The 18,117-nt window shown below is 34.2% G+C and overlaps 1 protein-coding gene across 4 annotated transcripts in view; it reads right to left on the bottom strand.

Moving 5' to 3' along the window:
• CD96 (CD96 molecule) overlaps nt 1-18,117 on the bottom strand; it is a 151,875-nt gene that overhangs the window by 28,852 nt on the left and 104,906 nt on the right. For all 4 annotated transcript variants that reach the window (XM_051985263.1, XM_051985262.1, XM_051985264.1 and 1 more), the window contains 3 exons: nt 9,123-9,191; nt 8,418-8,486; nt 7,710-7,778 (listed from right to left, as the gene is read on the bottom strand). In XM_051985263.1, coding sequence (XP_051841223.1) covers nt 7,710-7,778; nt 8,418-8,486; nt 9,123-9,191 — 207 coding nt within the window. The remainder of the gene's footprint in view (nt 1-7,709; nt 7,779-8,417; nt 8,487-9,122; nt 9,192-18,117) is intronic.

Below are 18,117 nucleotides of genomic sequence, written 5' to 3'. Positions count from 1 at the left end.
CCCTTTCCATTTATTTGTATGAGATGAAAAAAAGTAATGAGTTTGAAAAAATGAGGAGACCTTCATCCCAGAACGTTCTTTACAATTTTTCAGAAGAGAACCTTTTAAATAGATGCTGATGTAGTACAGTTTAACAGTTTGAAATTAATCAGGAAATCACAAAGAATTTCTAACTTTAAGTCAGTTAAAACCTCTAATAAAGACACTGTCCTGAATAACTAAGAAGCATAGGTAAAAATAAAATAGACAAATCTAAGAGTAGTCTAGATTAACTGGGGATGCCTTGTATTAAGAAACAAAAAGCATTCATTAAGCATCTACATTGCACTAAGGATTGGATTAAGCACCAAGAATACAAAACCAAAAGCAAAATAGTTCTTGTCTTGGAGGATTACTCATTCTACCAGATAAAAGTAGCACTTATATCCTAAAGAGTTTAGCATCTATGAGAAAATACTCATTCCACAGATAGACCCTTGCACTTGCTTAAGCGACAAATGGGTGATGCATTGGATAGGATCTGGAACTTGGAGTGGGGAAGATCTGAGTTCAAATCCATTTTCAGATATTTACTAGCTGTGTGACCTTAGGCAAATCACATAACTTCTGTCTGATATAATTTCCTCAACTATAAAATGGGAATAATAACAGCACCAACTTTTCAGGACTGTTGTAAGGACCAAAGGAGATAATATTATAAAGTGCTTAGCACACTGCCTTAGCACATAGTAGGCACTTCAAAAATGCATGTTATCTATCTATCCATCCCTATATCTGTATTTATCTATCAATTATCAAAAGTTCAAATAGACGAGAGCTTGCTATCGACAACAACATACCTCTAGATAATCTTATTTGTGAATATCACTGGATTGATAATTCTATAGAACCTATTCATGAGATCCATAAATATTCAAAAGAGATAAACCTAACAATTCTTTTACAAAACAAAATAAAAAACTCAAATTGAGTAAGCAAATATTTTGTACAGATTCTAACAAGTATTTGGATGAGTAGTTCACTGAATTTTTCCAATCAGTATGTGTGTGTGTGTGTCTGTGTGTGTATATATATATATGTGCATATATATATATTTCCTTGACAGATACTGCAGATGGATAATGATTTGGATTTGGAATTTAATAGGAAAAAGAAAATGGGCATTTGAGAAGTTATGTAGTACTTTCAAGAACTCAAGCTGCTCCCTGGCATGCAAACATAATTTATTTCATATCAATATTCATCTGGCAGTAATTTTTGGCTAAGATTCATGGAATAATAGAATCTTGAAGGAATCAAAATTGCAAGTAACCTAAAGGATAATAAAGAGTTTTATCCTGTGTATAAGGAGTCTGTAATATACTACTGATAATAATGATATGATGTGGCATAAAAGATAATATCAGAGAAATGTGTGAAAAGAAAAGGAGGTAAGTAATATGTATGAAACAAACAGGTGATACACACATATGCATAAAATATTATAAAACCCATAGGAAAGTCTCCAGTGAGATATCTATATCTATATCTATATCTATATCTATATCTATATCTATATCTATATCTATCTTCTATGGAGGATTTTTAAGAAAAAAACATTATATTAAGAATCATATAGAATGAGAGAGCATGCATAATTTATGCATTGTTACTATTATAGGTAATACCCATATCTTTGAGATTGTAATTTCATTAAAGAATAAATATGTATTTATCAAATAACTATTGCTCCTTTGTTCTCAAAAAGGACCAATGATTTCTAAAGGTGATGACTTGAGTATGAATTTTATGTGAGTAAGACAGGGCTGTGAAAAATCATCAGCCTCACTCTCTCCTTCAAAGTTATCAAAGTCCAGTGGCAAGCAAAGATCAAGGTGACTGGTGATGGCTCATTACAAATATATGCAAAATAATACAATTTATAGGTAATATATAGCTCTTATACAAGCTGGATTGGGGGGAAATACAGCTTTCAGATTGAGATGGTAGCTATCTTATTTTGCCTGGGTAGCTTTATTTTTTAAATAGTTACAGAGTGAAATAAAAGTAATACAATCATGGAAATATTTGAAAAAAACTCAAGAGAAAGAACTTAAAGAAACATATTTCAAAAATAAATTCCATTTACCCTTTGAGTAAACTTCTAGGATAAAGTGACTAGGACACTGACTAGATGGGAAACATTTCTTCCTATGATGGATTTCTTTGCTTTGTTGTTCTCTTCTCACTTTATTAACATCCAGATCTTTCATCCAGCTCTAGATAACTACCTGAGCATCTGATTATTGTAATGTCCCCTTTTGGAGTTTACCTTTTCTCACCACTGCTTTTCACTTCCATTCAGCCCTCCCATCTTTCTCCCAGGGAATTGAAGGGTTTACATAATGGCTATGTTTAGGAGATATGGGTGGGCCTTCCAGGGGTCAATAATCTATCTAGCATTGTCTGTGTGACCCTAGGCAAGAGTCTTAGACACCTTTCAGTACTGCAGGTAATTCTCCAAAGATTTAAGTGACAGAACTTCTAACTTACATTGATAGAGGTACCTCCTCAATGGGAAAGTGGTAAATCACTCCCTGGTTTGTTCTCCAAATTTGTCTTGGAATCAAGCATTCATAATTGTGGCTTTATTGAGCTTTTGAGTTTTTTTGAGTTATTGAACTTTATTGAATTATTGAGCTTTTCTTGATTCTCCTCTCCAAGCTTATTTCCTATCCTAAAACCAAAAAAGATGTGAGGAATTTGCTCTTCATTCTGTATATATTTTTCAACATCTCTTTACTGTAGAATATGTTTTATTCCATATTTGTATTTAAATGAATTAATATGTAATGGGTAAATCATGAGACAGAATACCAGCTGATAAAATTGAATAACTAACAAAAAGAGAGAAAAAAAAAGGTGGGAACCAAGGCCAGCTTTGGCCGAAAATGTGAAATCATCTAAGTTTGTTCTTAGAACTTCCATTTTCTACTCCCATTTTCCTTGTCTGTAACCTCTTTTTAATCTTAATAAAATACCCTCTATCCCTTACATTAGTCACTTAATATCCTCATGATTTTTTTACCCATTACCTCCCCTTACTTTCAAATGAAAATTTGTTTTCAGAAAGGAACTAATGCATTCATCTACACTAAGATATAAGTAATGGACAGCACTCAATGATTTGCCCTCTCACAGGGAGATTTGAACCTTAATGAAAGATAATGAAGCCAAATAAATCAATCCAATGGAATTTTTTTTTCTTTTTTAGCTTGACTAGTGATTTCAAGCTATAGGGATCTCCCAGTGGGAAAACTCCCTCTACCAAGGCTGTTTAGTATCTCAGCCATTTACATCCTTAGATAATTAACTGAGTCACTAAAAGACTATTTTGTTTGTCTGTAGTCAGACAGTGTGCATCAGAAATGGAATTCAAAACTAAGCTTTCCTGAGACTAAGACCATCCTTCTAATTAAACACGTATTCCATACTGTCTCTTTCAGGGAGAAGGATCAGTATTTCATATTTTAAAAAATAGTGAAGGAGGATTTATTTATTTAGTCTATTGGGGGGCATCCCACTCTTTCTGAAATTATACAATATAGGAATTTATACCTGGCTTCTATGTAGACTAAGATCTAAGGAAGACCCAATTATACAAGTGAAAAGACAACAGTAGGGGCACAATTTATTAAGTAGGGGGCAACTAGATAGTACAATGGCTAGAGCAGTGGTCCTGGAGTCATGAGGACCTGAATTCAAATTTGCTCGCAGATACTTAATACATACAAGTTGTGTCACCCTAGGCAAATCACTTAACCCAGGTACTGTGTTAAATACTTTATAAATATTATCTCATTTTATCCTCACAATAATTTTGTGAGGAAACTGTTATTATCCCCATTTTACAGCTGAGGAAATTTATATGGACAGAGATTAAGAGATTAAGATATTTACTTAGATAGTAAGTAAGATTACACAAATGGTGAATGTCTAAGGTTACATTTGAATTCAAATATTCCTGATGCCAATTGCCTCCCTTCTGTCCACCCAATCCAAGTTTAGGTTTTTGAAGTCCCTTCTTCCTTAAGTTTTCAACTCTGGTTTCTTTTCTTCTTGAAGTCTTCTCCGAACTCTCTTTCTTCCCCTAAAGGAAGAGTGATATTCCTAAAATCACTCTCTTTCTCACTTACCATACTCCCCCTTGTAATATGATGATAATAGATGTTAGCTAACATTTATACAGTACTTTAAGATTTGCAAAAAAAAAAAAACTTTACATATATTATCACATTTAATTTTCACAACAGCCCTTTAAAGTAAGTGTTATTACTGTGTTCATTTTGCTGATAATGAAATCAAGATTGAGATAAGTTAAGAGACTTGCCCACAATTACTTTTTTTTTTTACTAATACATTTGTTATATTTGAATTAAAGCATTCTTTCCCATGGCTTCTTTCTCTCTCTGTTCTATATTAATTACAACAGGGTCTCTTAAATACTCGTGACTCCTTTTAGCCCAAGAAATTTTTTATGTGACCTTGAGTACATGGATATATAAAATAGCTATACAAATCAAATATTCACTGATAATAAATGTCTTCGTGACCCTCACATTCTGTTATGAGACCCCATAAAGGGCCATAAACCACAGTTTAAGAAGTTGGTAACTAGATTATAAACTTCTTGAGAACAAAATCTGCCATTCATCTTCTTATTCCTAGCACCTAACAAAATCTATGCATCTCAAAGGCATATAATATTTCTTTGAGGCATTAAACTGATTTAAGCTAAGATATTTGGAGATTTTAGGAAAATGGGAGACTATTATAGAGTGTTCCTAACAAGGACTGTGTTTAACCTGAACACAGAGCTGGAATCTGGGCTGGAATCTGGACCACTAATGGAAACTACTTGACTCCTCAGAAGACAAGAAGATTCATTATATTTTACACAAAGGAGAGAAGCAGGATGAAACAAGAAGGAAAAAAAAATAAAGAAAACAAAACAAAACACCAGATTTCTTTAGCAATCTGAGGGAGAAAATATATACTTTAGGGCTTAGGAGAGATAGGGGTAAAGTTCAAAACTTTTTTTATTGTGAAGGAGCCTCCTGAACTTTTTTCTTGAGTTGCCCTATTTATCAGAGATGAAGTCTTCTTAAACTAACTTAACAATGATCATTTGGACCTGAAATCTATTAAACTCTCAGTGTTCTTGAAATTGAGTCAGCTTCAACCAGCCTGAAATTGATAAACGGGACCCTTTTAGATAAAAAGAACTGTCAGAAGTTCTTGAGCTCCTCTGCTCCTTCTCGCTCTTCCTCTTCTACTGCTCCCTTCCTTTTCCCCATAACATTACCACTTGGGAGGGAATGTGCTCTGCTCCTCTCATGTGACCTTCCCTTTTTGTGGTACCCCATAAATATCCAAGACATTATCTATTGGATGGAGTCCTTGGCATAAGGAGTTTTCACAGGCACATGCCTTTTTCTTGTAATAAATCAAATTACTACTCATATGTTGTAGAGTTGCTATTTTTGGTTAACTTTATTTTACTCTTAGTTTAGTTTAGTTTAGCAGTCTTATAGTTTCATGGGTATAGAGAGTTTTGGATGGGGAGTTTCTTTTGCCAATGCAGATCAGAACATATTTTGCCATTTACAGTCTTAGATAGTTGCCTCAGACACACACAGAGAGGTTCTGTGACATCTCATCTTTCATCCAGCCAATATGTGTCAGAAGCAAGACTGAAAAGCCAGGTCTTTTTCTGCCTCAAGGCCAACTATATCCATGTCGTGCCAGACTGATCTTTTCTTTTTTATATATGAAGAAAAAAAGACACAAGGTGCGTTGCCTAGACACCAACGTGATCATCTTTAGGATCGTTTTCTGAGAATACAGCAAAATCTTATTCACTGTCTCACTAGTCTTAAAATCAGAAGACATGACTTCTAGACTTTTTTCAGTCATTTATTAACCATGTGACCATGGCCAAGGTAAATTCTCTCTGCCATCATTTCCTCATTTGTAAAATGAGGGTGATAATACTCACATTACCTTCTTCATAGGGTAATTGTGAGGAAAATACTCAATGCCTTTAAGGGCTTTAAATATGAATTATTAATATATATGAATACTAAATATTACCTGCAGCATGCTGGTTAGCACACAAAAAATGCTCTTTAAGTATTATTATTGAGTTTGTTTCACTAGGAATCTATTTGCACTTATTCTTTTTCCTGCTGCTTCACATTTCAAAAACCTATTGAAATAAACATACTAGGAGGCAAAAAATCCAATTACCAATGCCTGTCATGAATCTTGCCAAATGTGTCATCTAATATCAGATGCCACATTACAGTCCTATCTAACAAGTAGAACATGTTTCAAAAACAGTTTGTGAGGGAGCAATCAATATTAGCTTGTTGGATCCTAATTTGTTTTTGTGAACTGTTACAAATAGCTCAGCTTGCAGCAGGGAATTTTTCTTCAAAGATTGTCAGGAAAAAAAGATGGCCATGAATTAGAAAACTGTAGATTTTCCTATTCTTGCTTAAGTAAAACCCTGGGAATATTGCCTGCATTTCCAACAAAACTTATTTGTCTCCAAAGTCACTTAGTGGAAGTTATCATAGCGGCAATGGATTTAGTTACAAGTATGAGATCGATTTTTTTGACTTCAAATTAATAGTAGCTCATAATAATCACTCACATTTATGTAGCAGTTTATAGATTATGGGATGTTTGCTTCACAGATGGGTAGTGCAAATGCTATTTTACACATAAAAAACCCTGAAGGTCATAGAGATGAAGGGATTTGTCCTGTGTCACACAACCAGGACTGGCACCTAGATCTCCTCGGTCCAAATCCACTACTCTTTCTACTTAACATGCCATTAAATTCAGTTTTCAGGTGGGAGAAGAGGAAAAATGGAAGAGTTTATAGTTTTCACCCCTATCTAAAATATTCTGGAAATGCCAACAGTGATCATGGTGTTTTTCAAAGCATTTTCAACTGGAATCTCACAGCTTCTAGGGCAGAGAAGAATCATAGAGTCTCAGATTTTGCAAAGGATTTTAGAGTAGGGAAATAGCTGATCTGGGCATAACTGGTGATTCAGTTTCTCCATTTCTTCAGGGTCACTAAATAGTAAACACTAATAGTTAAACTATTCACTAATAGTAAATAGTATACCAAAAAAATCAGTATTTTACAATAGTAAAAATAGTGGTTGATGTTCTGGGGAGGGTGCTGAACAGGGCTTTGTCCAGGGTCTGAATTTAGAGAGTACACTGACTGCACCTGAAGTCTACTTTCAGTTAGAAACAATAGAGCTTTATACCTATTGTAATGTGAATAATAAGTTAACTCAAATGTCCAACTGAGATGAGTTTCTCCCCTCTCCTGCTCTTTTTCTTTTCATAAATGCAACCAAGGGAACTCTTGGGTCATATATTTGGAATTAGAAGGGAACTTAGAAGTCATCATGTGCAATCCTTAATTTTTCCATATGAGGAAATAAAGGATCAGAAAGCTGAAAAGGCTTTGCCCAAGGTCTCAAAATCACTGTTTATGAACTGGAAATCACTCAAGTCTTCCCATCTTTGAGTCTAGTAGGTGTAGGTGTTACATGATTTCCTTTCACTTCCTCTTTCAGTTTGCCTAGAGTACAGACTACTATGAACAAATTAATAAGCTTTAAAAGACCAGTTACTACACTTACTTGCTTCTGTTCCCTTCTTGCTGTGGTCTGGATAGCTCTGTCTAGTTACATTGGAATTGAACTGACTGGCTGAAAGTACAAAACAAAAAAGCAAAGTTGTTTGTCAGGTTTATTTTATGAAGTTTTCCTGCTTAAGCCTTCCATCCTATGCAACTGATTCATGAGAAATTTGAGTTGTTGCTTTTACATTGTATTAGATTGTATTTGTACTGTATTAAATTAGAGAAAATAACAGCAAAATCCTGAGATGTTGCTTGAAAAGCATAATCATTTGCCCACTGTGGAATGCAAAATTCCCATTTATGGTTCTGAGGCTGGTAGAGCAAACCAGAGTTCTGTGTTTGGGGCACTTGCAACTTCCCTTATCATTTACTTAATAATTTGTCTTCTTTCCTTTCTTCTCTGTCTCAAGCATTGACTTGAACCATCAGAAGGCAGTTCACATTCAACCTTTGCACATAGTGACCAATTGGTCACTATTTTATTGGTCATCCTTTTATTTGGATGAGCCTTGATAGAAGTTCCAGGGATGCTAGCAAATTCTCCACATATCCACATAACCATACCCATCCAAATACCCTCCTCTTGCCCCTGTCCCTAACTCCACACATACACATAAAACCATTCTGAAAAGATTACATGTTTTCCTGTTCTAGTTTGCCTGGAGTATAGACCACTTTGAGCAAGTTAGAAACTGAGAACACTTACTTGGTTCTGTTTCCTTCATGCTATAGCCTGGATAACTCTGTGTAGTTACAGTGGAATTGAATTGGTGGGCTGAAAGTACAAAAAGAAATAAATAAAGTTAATTTTCAAGTTTTATTTTATGAAGTTTCCCTGCTTAAGTCTTCCATCCTATAACTGATTCAGGAGAAATTTGAGTTGTTTTTGTATTGTATTAGAATAGACAAAATAAAAGCAAAATCCTGAGATGCTGCTTGAAAAGCGTACCATTTGCTCATTGTGGAAATTGGGACACTTGCAAAATTCCCATTTATACTTCTGAGACTGGTAGAGCAAACCAGAGCTCTGTGTTTGGGGCACTTGCAACTTCTCTTATCATTTACTTAATAATTGCCATCTTTCCATTCTTCTCTGTCTCAAGCATTGACTTGAACCATCAGGAGGCAGTTCACATTCAACCTTTGCACATAGTGACCAATTGGTCACTATTTTAATGGTCATCCTTTTACTTGGATGAGCCTTGATAGAAGTTCCAGAGGTGACAGTCCATCCTCCACATATCCTCATACCCATACCCATCCAAATACCCTCTCCCTGGCCCTCATCCCTAACTCCACACATAGCCACAGGGCTATTCTGAAAGGGTGACATGATTTCCTGTTCCAGTTTGCCCAGAGCATAGAACACTCTGAGCAAGTTAATGAATTTAGAAAGACTAAGAACACTTACTTGATTCTGTTTCCTTTTTGCTATGGTCTGCATATCTTTGTGTGGTTACACTGGAATTGAAATGGTGGGCTGAAAGTATAAAAACAAAATAAGCAAAACAAACAAACAAACCCGTTTCTTAAATTTATTTTATGAAGTTTTCCTGCTTAAGTCTTTTATCCCCTGCAACTAATTCAAGAGAAATCTGAATTGTTGCTTTGAGTCACTTAGTGAATGAAATCACAGATGAATAATCAGAATCAATAGCAAAATGAATAACACATAATCATAATCTTTGCTATTTTGTGTTTTGTGGGGTTTTTTGGTATTTATATAAACAGTTCTACCTATATCTGGAAATTTTAATGAATTTAGTAAAAATTGATGTCAACCTTTTATAAAGATGCTTTTACTTAAACAACAGACATCTTTGGAGTAAGCAGAAGGATAAGAGTATATAGCTTTAAGTTTTAATGCTAGGCCCATTGTGCTGGAGAATAAAGGGAAAATTGCTTCAATTCTCAGCCCTTGTCATCAACTCAAATCCTGGAAGTGTTGTGAGAACTAATGAGAAAATAACATAAAATCCTTAGGCAGATAGAAAATATTACAGGACAACACATGCTTCCCCCACCTCCACCCCCCTTTAACATAGTGCTGAACATAAAGCATCAGATTACTGGTTCTAGCTCCAACTTGAAATCCAAGAAACATCAATAGTCAATGAAGAATGCTATTTAAATGGGCTTTTTTGCCCAGACTCCAACACTGTTTTCTTTGTAGACTGGTGGGTGTGTTAAATGTTTGGAGCTAAGTAATGAGCCTTGGTTATACTTACTATAGGAGGTAGAGTGTAGATTTCATAATGTGGAACTCATCTCCAGCTGGATAGCTGAACTTGTACTGATATATTGTTTTTAAACAGAATTCTCAAAATATAATATCTCTTTATATTTGTGTTTGTCATTATTTCTATATATGCTTGGGGGGTGAAGGATAGAATACAGGGCACGGAATATTATAGCTACAGGGGAACTTAGAGAATATCTAGGCAAACATAATTTAACAGATGAATAAACAGAAGCTCAGAGAGGCATTATGACCATCATAAGGCCACATAGTTAATTAATGATAGAGCTGGGACTAAAATCGAATTTCTAGTCCAGGCTGCTTCTCCTCTCTTTTAATTCTCAGCAGGCAGAATTAAATTTCTAAATTCTAAATACGTAATCCATTTCTTCACAATTGAGCCAGAAGGCCTAGGTTATGATCACTGAAAACCATCTTTAAGTGATATAAGATGAAATGCAAGAGACTTTACTCAATAGTTAAGAAAGCTTGCAAAAAGATTTTTGTCAAAAAAAAAAAGATGCAAAAGGAGACAATAATATGTTGATGATTCTTTGTGAGTCCTACCTTAGAACCAATGAGGAACCACCAAAGTTTGTTTTCTCCTTCCCCTGCCAACACTTTGCTGATTATGAAGATGGGGGTAAGGAATCTTTTCAATTTAATACAGTATAAAGTTGGTAGAAGTCTACTTTTATTAAACCATATAAAAGAAGGTCTAGGGAATCACAACTAGAATCAAACTAGATCAGGAAACATCTGTTTTGAAACAATACTAGTTATATACAGAAAGTATTATTGCTTTCATCTCTATTTCTCAGACTGTAGCACAACTGCTTCAAAGAGAACCATGCTATTGCTGATAACCATGATGAAGCTGACTGATTTGCTTGTTGCTGTTGCTGCCAAGAAGTTTCTATCATAAAAAGAGAACACATTTGAGAGACTCAAAGTCTTTGTTCAATGCAAATAACAATCAGGACTTCAAAAGACTGATGATGAATGCTCCCTCCTACCTGTTGGCAAAGACATGTATTTTCTGACATGGTCAGTGTGTATTGCTTGACTATATTAATTTGTTACATGATACAATAGGGCTTCAAGGAGGAGAGAATTCCAAGCATGGAAGATAGTACAAAAACATTCTTGGAGCTGAGAAATGGTGTGTTCTATTTGTAAATAGCAAGGAACCCAGTGATATTGGATTGAATCAATCAATATTTAAAACAATTACTATGTTCCAGATACTGTACTAAATTGAAGAATACTTCACGGGCATTAAAAAAAATAGGAGAATAGGGAAGGCAGAGATGGGAGGAGGCTTTGAATACCAAAAAGAAGGTTTTATATTTGATCTTGGAGGTGATAGGGAACCACTAGAGTTTATTGAGTCAAGTGATAGGAAGGAGGAGGTGGGATATGGTCAGACATACACTTCAGGAAAATCATTTTAGTGGCTGAACAGAAGATAGGTTGGAGTGAAGAGTATTTTTAGACAACAGACCCATCTGCAGGATATTGCAATAGTCCAAATATGATGTTTAGAAGAAAATAGTGTCCATTTTAGATACCCAATTTAAGATGTCTATTGAATGTCCAATTTGAGATGTCTGAAATGCAGTTGAAGATGTTAGACTGGAGACCACCAGGAATCTTCACCGTAAAATTGACAATTCAATCCAAGAAAGTTAATGAGATCACCAGTGAAGTAGTAGAGAGAGAAAGAGAAGGCAAAAGACAAAACCATATGACATTCATAGCGAGAGGACACACTGCATGAGGAGACTGTGAAGAAGTGGTCAGATAGGAGAACCAGAAGAAAGAAGTATTGAAAAAAGCTAACGGAGAAGAGAGTAATGAGGAGTTACAAAGTAACAAAGGCTGCAGTGGAGTCAAGAATGAGAATTGAGGAAAAGCCATTGGATTTGGCAGTTAAAAGATTATTCGTAACTTTGAAGACAGTGGTTTTTTAGTGAAATGATAAAGTTTGAAGCCAGATTTTAAAGGGTTAAGAAGTGAGTGAGAATAGAGAAATGAAGGCATTTATTGTAGATCAGAGCTTCTTAAAATTTTTCTACTCTTGACCAGTTTTCATATAAGAAACTTGTATGTGACCCCAGGTAAGTAAGTATATAAAATAAGTACACAAATCAAAGCTCTACTTTTAATTAATTAATTATATCAGTGAATGAAAAATGATAAAAATAAATAAATGACAAATAATAATGAATAATAAGCAAATAAATTATATAACTGATAAATAATAAATGATAGTATATAAATAGTTATGTGATTTATTGAATATGATCTTTAATACATTATATTGTATGTAATATATTGATGATTGTATATAATAAATAATTACAAGTAATAATAAATGATTAATCATAATTTCATGATCCATTCATTCAATTATGAAATCCCATATAGGTTCATAAACCACAATTTAAGAAGCTGGGTTATAATTGGACTTCCCAAAGAGTTTGATCACAAAAGAATAGTAGTTAGTAGACATGGAGGGATCAAGTGAGACTTTTTTGAAGATTGGGGAGACATGGATGAGTTTATAAAAAATAAGGAAGAAGTCAGTAAACAGGAAGAGATTGAAGATACATTATTCAGTGGAAATGATTGAGGGTGCAATGTTGGAGAAAAATAAAAAAAAGTTGGGATTGCTTATGTAGGTAGAGAAGGTAGGCTTGGGAAAAAGCAAGACTACCTATGCATGTAATACTGGAGTAAAGGAAATTGTGGCAGAAGGTATGAGTGACATGAAATGAAAAAGATAATATAAAAAGAAGCATGGTCATGAAACATTTTAAGGAGTCAAATACATACATTTAACAAGCTTTTGCTGCTGAATGTTGTGGGAATAAACAAGAATACTATTTACTTCTCTAGCCTATGAAACCATCTCCTAGAATATAGAATAGCTACGTAATAATGGGGCAGGGCATCCTATTGTATTATCTATGATTTCAAACATGGGTCTCACAGATGAGATAGGTGCTCCAAAAAGCTTCATCTGTGTTGATAAAGAAGTAGTTTATCAGAATCTGCCTACTGGTGACCCTTCTTTATTATTCACTATTAACTAAAGATTGTAGATGATATCATCTCATGGAAAATTATGAACTTAGAGCACTCACACTCCAGATAAGACAGAAAAATCCAGATCTAGCCTGGACATGTGATAAGAATGGGAGAAAAAGGACTACAGTTTGAGTCCAAGGAAGTGGATTTGAATACAAACTGGGATTTCTGTTGTTTTTTGTTAACACAGGGATGAATTTGGAAGTTAGATTCAGTTGTTAAGGAACTAAAAGTTTCTCAGAATTTGCTAAGATGATATTTAAATTGTATTTCTGTATGTTGATTGGAAAGATAAAAGATTCTGAATGAAAGTTTCTCAGTCTCAAAACTTTTCATGTTACAGAGAATTGAATTTTTTTGTAGTGAGGAAGGTAGACACATAGTCCAAGTCTTTGTTTTTGTCTCTTTCCCAGAATTTTTATGTTCATTTCATTCAATGCCAGGGCTGGGTAGCATAGGCACCTGTCCAGAGGGCAAAACTGAAGGAGTATGGTGATCTGCTGCAAATAAATAAGTGAATTTTTAAAATATTGCTTTAAAAAATAAATATATTTATTTTCTAAAGCCAGAAAATCATACCTTCCATACCATGATGGTATTTATTTTGTGATCAGTTAAGTAGCTTGAATGCTCAAAGCCTCTGTAAACAATAACAAGTATAATCTTCTGGCACAGAGTAGTGAGGACAGTGAGGTTTTCAAGCTTTCCGTAGCCTGGGGAAAAGCTTTGCCCTGCTTTAGATAGAGATATTGCTTTGAGTCAATGAATGAATGAAGGTACAAATGAATAGTCAGAAGCAATGCTAAGATGAGGATGATGAATAGAAAATGATATTCATAGTCTTTTGCATTTACATATAGAATATTACCTTTATCAGGCAATCTCAATGAATTTATATATTACTGACAGTCAGGTATAAAGGTATCATTTGTATCATACAATAGACATTTTATTAAGCTGGCTAAATTTTCCCTGGGGTTTCTCACACTGATCAATGCCTTGGTGATTCTGCAGCTGATCTGATTCAGGTTGGAAGCAGGCAGAAACCTGAGATACAATACAGGTAATGGGAAAAGGAGTTTTACTGTTAGTAACATTTGATTACGACAATTTTCTCCTTCACACATTAAAATACAAGACAGTAAAATTAAGGGCAGAAGAATGTATGACTTGTTCACAGCTGGATTTCTCTGAAGAATATAGCTTTTTTTTTTTTCCATGTCTCACCTGATTTGGAAGATAGCCTAGAGAAAGCTTAAGGGTGACAGTATGATTAAGCAGTTAGCTGAAGGATCACACCCACCTAGACACTAGTAAACCAAGACTCACAGAATGGCAGAAGAAGCATAAAATTGTTCCTTAGAATAACCTTGTAAATTAGGTAGTGAAAGTAGTATATACATTTTGCAAGTGAGTGAACTGAGGATAAGAAGGAATTTTAGAGAGATTATTTAGTCCAATCCCCTCATTTTACATAAAAAGAAACATAAGTCCAGAGAGGTCAAATACTTTTTCTAAAGTCACATAGTAAACAAAGGACAGAGATAAGATCAGAAAATCAGGTTTCCTGAATTCCCTATCTGTTTTATTTTCTCCCAATTTTCTCTCTCCCTTCCCCTTTTCTCTCTCTCTGTAACAAGCATGACACAATTGAAGTAAAAATAATATGCTATAATACAATAATATGTGAATTTATACCGCTCAGGTAATAACTATCACTCTATTATTCTCTTATAAAAGGCATCTAAGTAGGATTTCTGTAGGCTCATTGCTTCTGGACAACCTTGAAATCTTGTAAGGATAGAACAAAGGACAGAATTTGAACTCAGATCTTCCTAACTCTCAGGTTTGCTCTCTTATCACTATACTCATATTCTCATATATGGATATTGTGATTTATATATCTATATATAATAGACACATATAAATATATACAATTTATGTTATCTGTCAGTAATTAAATACACACGTATATATATATGTGTATATATGTGTGTGTGTGTGTATCCATATTGCCAAGAAATTCTATGTAGATCACTTCACCTCTCAGTATCTTCATCTGTAAAATGAGGATGATTGATTTCACAAGGATATTATGAGGATTAAATGAAATAACATATGTAAAGAGCTTCATAAGCCTTATAGCACTATATTAATGCTAGTTATAATTATTAAGTGCCTATTAAACTGAATTGAATAATTTGGATATATTCTTATCTAGGGCAAAGTTCAGTAGGCAAAAGATTTCCTTGTTCTGGATATTAAACTTCTGTTAATGCAAATCAAATTAAAGTGAATTTTCTTAATTGCCAAGTCACAGTTTATCTTGACATCAGAGTCTACTAAAATTTCCAAGTTCCATCCCTTCCCAAAAGTTCTATTGTCTAATTATCCCCCCTCCTTCCTATGTTTGCACAATCGATTCATTAAACCAAGGTGAAGATGACTCTGATGTTGAGAAAATTGGGCTAAAATAGAAAAAACCCCAAAAATATCATTATCATTTTACTTGTTCTCTTTTCCTTTTGTGGTCCAAAAGGATTTATAAGGAACCAGACAACTCTGCTATGAATACAGATATTATTGCTAATGTCTATCCTCTAACTGGTGAGCTGTTTATAGATAAATTACACCATTCCCTTTATGATTTTCAATAATTGAAGTGGGAAAAAACAGATTAACACTGATCAGTTTGATTGAGTTTGTCTCTGGGATTTACCGAAGGCTATCCTCAATAGAGGCTAGTATTGATTTATCATGTATTAGCAATGTTACTGTGAAATGATGTTGCTTGGGTTAACTTTATGTGAAATATGCTTGGATATGCCTCAATGTTAAATAGCCTTTCTTATTGATTATTTTTCTAGATTGGAAACTTGCTTTAAAAAGAAAAAAGAACAAAAAAATAGAGGAGAGGTAATGTGGATCTGTTTTGGACTGCATCAGTACAAAAAACTCTCATCATTGTAAGTAAATAAAACACATCAGCAACAAGGTGTCTAGTGAATTGACTTCTGGGCTTGGAATCAAGAAGATCAGACTGCAAATCTGGTTTTACTTAGTAACTGTAACTCTGGCAAGTCATTTAAACTGTTTTATCTGTAAAATGGGATTAATAACAGTACCTATTCTCATAGTTGTTGTGAGGATCAAATGAGATCATATTTGTAAAGGGCTTAGTAGAGTGTTTAGCACATAGGAAATGCTATATAAATATTAGCTATTGTTTTATTATTATTTAATACCTGAAATTTGTTACCTTAGAGTTTCCTGATGACACTGAAAAATTAAATGATTTCTTCATGGTCATATAGCTAGTATGAGCCACAAAACTTGAACCCATTTTTGGACATGGATTCTAAGGCTATGCCTTGGGTAACTAAGGATGGCCTTTCATACACCCATCTATGTTATCTCTCTAGTACCCTAAGGCCCTACCAGAATGGTTCTGTATATATAGGCTCGTCATAAGACCATAGATCTGCTGGTAGAAGGAACTTCAAAACTATCTAGTCCTAAAGATATTAGAAAATACCCTGTTATGTTTATTATATAAAGGCAAGAGTGTTATACCTGGAGACAAATATCCTGATATTCACTATCCTCCTGAGTTTGGATTAGTCACCAGTTTTCTTTCATAAATTTTCTTGCCCAACCTAATCCAATCCAATTGAATTCAACAGGGTCACTAATTGGCACAGTGGATAGAGTGTTGGGCATGAAGTCAGAAGAATGTGAGTTCAAATCCAGCCTTAGGCACTTCCTAGCTGTGTGATCCTGGCTAAGTCACTTAACCCTGATTATCTCAAAAAAAAAAAAAAAAAAAAGAATGAGCTACTATTTATTATTTAACTGAAATTGACGAAACTAATAGAATTTAAGAGGACTACACCACAGTTTCCTTATCTTGGGGTAAACCAATATTTTTGAAATAGAGAGATGGCCAAGAAACTAGGAAAATCTGGCTTCAAGTCTCATTTCTGATACACACTGGCAGTATAACTGTAGGCAAATCCCTGTCCTTCTCAGTGTTCTAGGAAACTTCCTGAGTCAGTCAAAAGCAACGAAATAAGCACTAGTTTGGTAGTAGGCACTTAATACGTGACACTCACATATACACACCCACATATGTATATATATACACTATATATACATCCATATATGTATGAAAGTGAATATATACACAACTATAATACTCCTGTGCTAATTGTCAAAGACACAAAGATACACAATCAATCCCCTATTCTCAAAGAGCTCCCACTTTAAAATTTTAAGTTGCAGAAAATGTGCTGATATTCTTAGAAGGAGTTTAATTACTGGATGTTCCATATACCAAAAAAATCACAGATACTGTCCTTATCCCAAATTTAAACAGCACATTAAGCCTTACAGAGCATTTCATATTTTGATCTGCCCTACCCTCCTAAAGTTTTATGAGTTATCAAAGAAGTATTGCTATTTCATTCAGTCATTTAAACTGTGGCATTTTAAAATTCAAGAGACATAATTTTGGGGTAATTTAATCATTTTGTTAATAAGGCTAGCAGGTTATTAATAAAAGGATGGCCATTTGGCTGTATCTGTCTTAGATCAAAGACCTCTCATGGCAAAGGACTATCAGCTTATATGCTCTTGGAAGAACAAGCTTTGTATTAGTGTAGCAATTGACTCTGGTTAACAATCAATGAGAAAATGAATATTACAATGAGAGGGTGGGCTACATTACAACAAGGGTCTTGGAGGACATGACTTGGATAAAACAAAATTGGGTCAAAGACATCAATTTCTATGATTGGAGTTTGACAAAAGAGAGGATCCACATTTTCTCAGAACTATCTAAGCAAACAAAATGAGCAAGGATGTATCCATTAGCCTAAACTTAGAATTTCTTTTACTGTTTGATTAGATTTTGGCTTGGGTAAATATTTAACAGAGATTTTCCACATTGATTGGTTTTCTAGATGAGGAAGTAGAAAAGAAGAAAATCTTTGGTCTCAATACAATAATTACTTGTTAAACATAATAGAGAAACAATCATTTCTCACAGGCCAAAATGGGATGATTGGTCTATTTT

Source organism: Antechinus flavipes, chromosome 3 (genome assembly GCF_016432865.1).
Source record: "Antechinus flavipes isolate AdamAnt ecotype Samford, QLD, Australia chromosome 3, AdamAnt_v2, whole genome shotgun sequence".
NCBI classification, from domain to species: domain Eukaryota; kingdom Metazoa; phylum Chordata; class Mammalia; order Dasyuromorphia; family Dasyuridae; genus Antechinus; species Antechinus flavipes.
Note: the sequence above shows the minus strand (reverse complement) of the source record. Positions and strands in the feature narration are given on the sequence as shown.